Source organism: Tupaia chinensis, unplaced genomic scaffold (genome assembly GCF_000334495.1).
Source record: "Tupaia chinensis unplaced genomic scaffold, TupChi_1.0 Scaffold000602_1, whole genome shotgun sequence".
Lineage (NCBI taxonomy): Eukaryota > Metazoa > Chordata > Mammalia > Scandentia > Tupaiidae > Tupaia > Tupaia belangeri.
The window spans coordinates 245,412-250,155 of record NW_006160120.1 but is presented as its reverse complement, the minus strand read 5'-3'; the positions used below and the strand labels follow the sequence as shown (position 1 = coordinate 250,155).

The 4,744-nt window shown below is 59.4% G+C and overlaps 1 protein-coding gene across 1 annotated transcript in view; it reads right to left on the bottom strand.

Annotated features, from left to right (window-relative positions):
- Position 1: 1 nt before the first annotated feature.
- SLC12A5 (solute carrier family 12 member 5) overlaps positions 2-4,744 on the bottom strand; it is a 31,845-nt gene continuing 27,102 nt past the window's right edge. Inside the window, exons 19-25 of the mRNA XM_014591590.1 lie at positions 3,745-3,914; positions 3,250-3,381; positions 2,282-2,389; positions 1,087-1,209; positions 798-997; positions 546-560; positions 2-305 (exon numbers count right to left, since the gene is read on the bottom strand). Coding sequence (XP_014447076.1) covers positions 2-305; positions 546-560; positions 798-997; positions 1,087-1,209; positions 2,282-2,389; positions 3,250-3,381; positions 3,745-3,914 — 1,052 coding nt within the window. The remainder of the gene's footprint in view (positions 306-545; positions 561-797; positions 998-1,086; positions 1,210-2,281; positions 2,390-3,249; positions 3,382-3,744; positions 3,915-4,744) is intronic.

The window sequence follows — 4,744 nt, the reverse complement described above, 5'->3', positions numbered from 1 at the left end:
GTCAAGGAGAAAGCCCCGGTCCCCGTCCCGCCGGACCGCACCGTCGGGGTCCCGCGCCGCAGCTGGGAATTCCCGGGCCGCGACTCCGTCCCAGGTGCTGCGCCCAGGTCTGGAACCAGCGCCCCTGCCGTCCACAGCCCCCGCCCCACCCCAGTGCGAAGTCCAGGATACAGTTTTCGTCACCGTTGCGGTTGCGGGGAGGTCCAGGCATGTTGAGCAAAACAAGCTTGGCGTCCCGGGATTTCTTCACGATGACCTCGTTCAGCCGCACCGCCGTGTGCATGCGCCGCACGTTGGACTGGTTCCTGGGGAGGGAGGAGGGGGCAGAGCGCTTGAGCCGGGGAGGGAAGAGCAGGAGTCGTCCTCCCAGCCTGAGCTGCGCTGCCCGGCCAGGGGCTTGCAAGGCCAGGATCTCCAGCCCCAGCCTCTCCCAGCTGAGCTACTCAGAGATGCCGGAGGTCAGGGGTACCATTGGGGTTCTGATAGAGGAGAGCAGGGACCCCACCAGCCTAGGAGGGAGAGTGAAAACATGCTGAAGCACTTACAAGGTCTCCCACTCCCTTCAGGAAACAAGAGAAGCAAAGACTCCAAGCTGCCACATCCTCCACCTTTGCACTGCCGGCACCTGCAGGCCCTGACAGTCCAGCCCAATCCCTCCATGCTTAACCGGGAACCAAGCCAGTGTCTGGGCTGGGTCTCCAGGCTGCAGACCAGGCCCACTTCTGGTGATGTGAGCACAGACAGCAAGACCCTCTAGGCTCACCCCAGCCCCCTGCCCTTTGCCCCCAGGCCCATACGGCTTCATGCTGAAGAAGTCTTTGATGCCCTCAGAGGAGACCGGACTGGGACCCTTGTTCTTCTCTGCCACCGACTTGTCCTTGGTCCAGGTGAGATGCACCTTCTCGGGATCTGTTTCCCCCTCCCCCTCGGGCTCCTCCCCAGGGGACGGGGAGCTGCTTGGACAGCTGGGAGCACTCTGGTCATGGATCAGCTGCACCTGAGGGATGAATGAGGCGACAGAAGGTGACTCTGCAGGCCCGAGGCTCTGTCCCCACTTGCCGCGGCCCAGCCACCCCCAATGCACACCTCCTCCTCAGGTTTCTCCTCGCTATCGCCCGCTGTCTCTTCTGGAACGTTGAGACGTAGCCGAGTGTTGGCCGGATTCTTTCTCCGGATTGAGCCTCGAGACTCGTCTGTGATACTCTGGATCTAGGGAGGGACACAGGGTGGCACTTGTTCTGCTGAGAGTCACCACCCATGTCCAGTGAAGAGCAGCCAATGTTTAGCCAGGGTGTGCAGTATCCAAACCATCCTGGCTGTTAGAGCACCACTACGCTTGAGACCACGTAGCTGCAGTGCCACTAACCTGGCCCCTCCAGGCTCTCCCCAGAACCCTAAACCCCACCGTCCAACAGCGAAAGGGTGAACACCGCACGGGAAGGCTCGGTCCTAGCGCTTCGGCCCAGCTCAGTTCAGGCTGGTCAGGACACACGCCATTTCCACTCTCACCCCTAGTAACACCCCATCCTCGCAGGGTCCACTCTTCCCAGCTCAAATGGGGCCCCTTCACTCAGGCCCCTGGGGACACAGCAATCACATTCTCAAAAACACATTCTCCACGGCTGGGAGACTCATACTCATGGTCACCCTCACCTACTGGATCTGCAACCCATTCCCCACGCCACCCATGCCACCTGTAGGAGGTCTTCTGTCCCCAGCCCTGGGACACCATCTCTCATTTCCCCAAGGACTCCGCTGCCTGGGGTGAGTCTTTCATCCATACCCCAGAGGGCCAGTGGTCCCCCATTACCCACGCCTGGGAGACCCATACCCACCCATACCCTGTGGTTACAGGGCATCACAATGAAATTACTTCTGAGAATCCATCAATTACACCCTAGGAGACCTAACTCCCACCCATCAGATATATCCCAGAATATGCATTTTCCCACCGTCTGAGAGTCTATTATTTGAACACGTGTCCCCAGCCCACACCCCCAGGGACTCATCACCCATGCATATTTAGCACCCACTCTTCTCCTTCAGGCCCCAGAAGTCACAGTCATGGGGCAGATCAGTCGCCCAGGCCAAGGTTCCCCACCTCCAGGTCTGGGCCCCGGCAGGTGCCGCTGCAGCGTGTGCTCTGGTGATGGGAAGCCCGGTGTTGGAGGTGCAATGGGGGGAATAGTGAAAGTCCTAGTGGCTGGGGTGCCCGCCCTGGGCCATCCACAATCTGCACAGGCTCCAGGCTGGCGGCAGAGCCCAGCGAGGGTGCCCTCACCTCCCGCTCCCGCTCATTCTTGGTGAGGTGCATCTGTTTGAGGATCTGGGAGCGCTGCTCCATCACCAGCGTCTTCTCGTAGGTGTAAGCCGAGATGTCGCTCTCGTGCTGTGGGAAGGCAGGGGTGGGGGCAGGGGGAGGGCAAGCGAGAAAAGCATGAGCTGGAGCTCAGGTGCACGGCCAAGGGAAGGGAGGCAGGCCTCTGCCTCTGCCAGCCGAGGGCCTCCCTATCCAATGACCTAATTTCACCACCGGTGTGGGAGGCAAGGATGGAGCCCAGAAGCCAACGCTCCTAGAAGGCAGGCAGCTCTTCCCCTCCTCGGCCCAGCACAAGACCAGGCGTCTGAATGGATGAACTAATGAATAAGCAGATTAATTAATTACCTGAGTGAATGGAGAAGGGGAAGGAGTGAAAACAGGGAACAAAGAGATGAATGAAGATACCTGGATGAACGGAGAGGGGAGTGAGTGAATGAATACTCCAACGATGTGGGTAAGACAGCGAGTACACCTGCGGATGGGTGAATGGATGGACAGAGGATGGGTGGACAGACAAGAGGCTGTGCAGAATAATCACTAGGAATGCAGGCTTCAGAGTTCCCTGCCTGGATCTGAATCCTGGCTCTGTCACTTACTGTGTGTCGTTGCACAAGTTACTTAATCTTGCTATGCCTCCACCTCCTAATCTGTAAAATGGAAATGCTGATCATTGCATCTCTCGCTGGTTTTCGTGAGAACTGATATGTACCAAGTGCACAGAACAGCACCTGGTAGATAACAAAGACTTTCAGACACGCCTATTCTAGGAAGGAGGGGCAGATGGAAGGACTAGAGGCTAATGAGGGGCAGGGAGATGGGGCCCAGCATGAGCCAATGGGTGTTTGGGATGCCCTCCTGGGTGCTGGGACCGAGAGAAAAGAGGTCCAGCTGGGACTCCAGAACTTCGGGGGTAGCTCCTGGGGCCTCACCATCTCCACCACCTCGACCTCAGCCGTGATACGAAGATGGTACAGAAAAGTGGTCAGGTCCTTCTTCATCTGGATGCTGTTGTCGTCCATCTGGGCCACCGTGAAGATGCGCATCTTGCACTTCCGCCAGACCTGCCAGGGGTGCAGGGAGCCAGAGGGTCAGCCCACAGGCAGCAAGGAGGCCCGAGGCCAGAGCGTCCTCTCCCCTCACATTTCCAGCTACAGACAAGCAGACGTGAAACCCTCTGTCTGGGCAGCCACTCCTGTAAAACCCCCTGCTTCGGTCTGAGGCACCCCAGTGAGAAGCACACTGCCTTCCCTCAGTGTGGAGGGAGACCCGATCCACTCCTGAGGTCTCGGGATGAAACGCCTAGCAGATCCCTGCCCTGGAGCTCACGACAGAGGGAGACAGAGGCTGGCCCGGCCAGCGCCCAGGAGCTGCACGGGGCCTGCGCACACACGCACACGCACGCACACACACGTGCGCACGCTCACCTTGTGGTGCCGCAGCAGGAAGGGCAGCAGCATGAGCATGCCCCCATCATGCACGATCCACCAGACGTCGATGCTGCCTTCAGAGAAGCGCTCGGGGTTCCCGGGAAACATGGACACGTTCTTGGTGACCAGCAAGGCCAGGTGGCCAGCTGTGGTTTCCCGGACCAGCTCTGGGGAGGCCAAGGAGAGGGCCAGAGGAGGAGACTGACTCTGGTCCCTGAGCGCCCAGCAGCAGCACAAGGGCTTGTGGCACCAGCACCCAGCCCACCGTAGCTGGTCTTGGCCCTGGGCTGAGTCGTCAGAAAGCCCCTCTGGCCCTGCGCATGTTCGTAGTTTGGGCTTAGGAGGGCCCCTTGGTCTCGCTGGGCCTCCGTGTCCCACCTGCACAATGGCAATGTCCCTTCTGCCCTTTCTGATCGAGAACCCGCCGTGCATGACTTCACTGAGTCCTCACTACAGCGACTGCCGTGATCTACCCAGGGAGGAGGCGGGCCGGCTTGGAGCCGACAGTGCGGCCTTTGGGCTGGGGCAAACCCTGGCCTTCCACCTGTAGAGCGGATTTCTTAATCTCCCCATGCCTCAGTCTCACAGACCAGCTCTGGGGACCAGCAATAAGACAGAGAGAATGGTGCCTGGCCCTCACAGAGCCGAAAAGAGAACTGGGGAAAGCCTCAACACGTCTGGCACACAGAACACGTTCTATAAATGTCAGTTATTATATTACAGTTACCAGCTAGTACCAAGGCAGCTGATGCTCAGAGAGGGTGAGTCACTCATGCATGACCACACAGCCAGGAAGGACCAGAGCTCAGATGGGGACTCGGGCCTCTGGGACTTCAAAGCTGTGGCTCCTCCCACTGCCCTGAGCACCCCACAGGAGCCAAGACTGTCTTACACACACCGCTGAGTCGCAGCGCCCAGGACAGGGACTGGCCCACGGCCACCGTCACCTGCACACATTGCGTCCACACGTGCCACGCTGTGCTTGGGAAACCCCGAG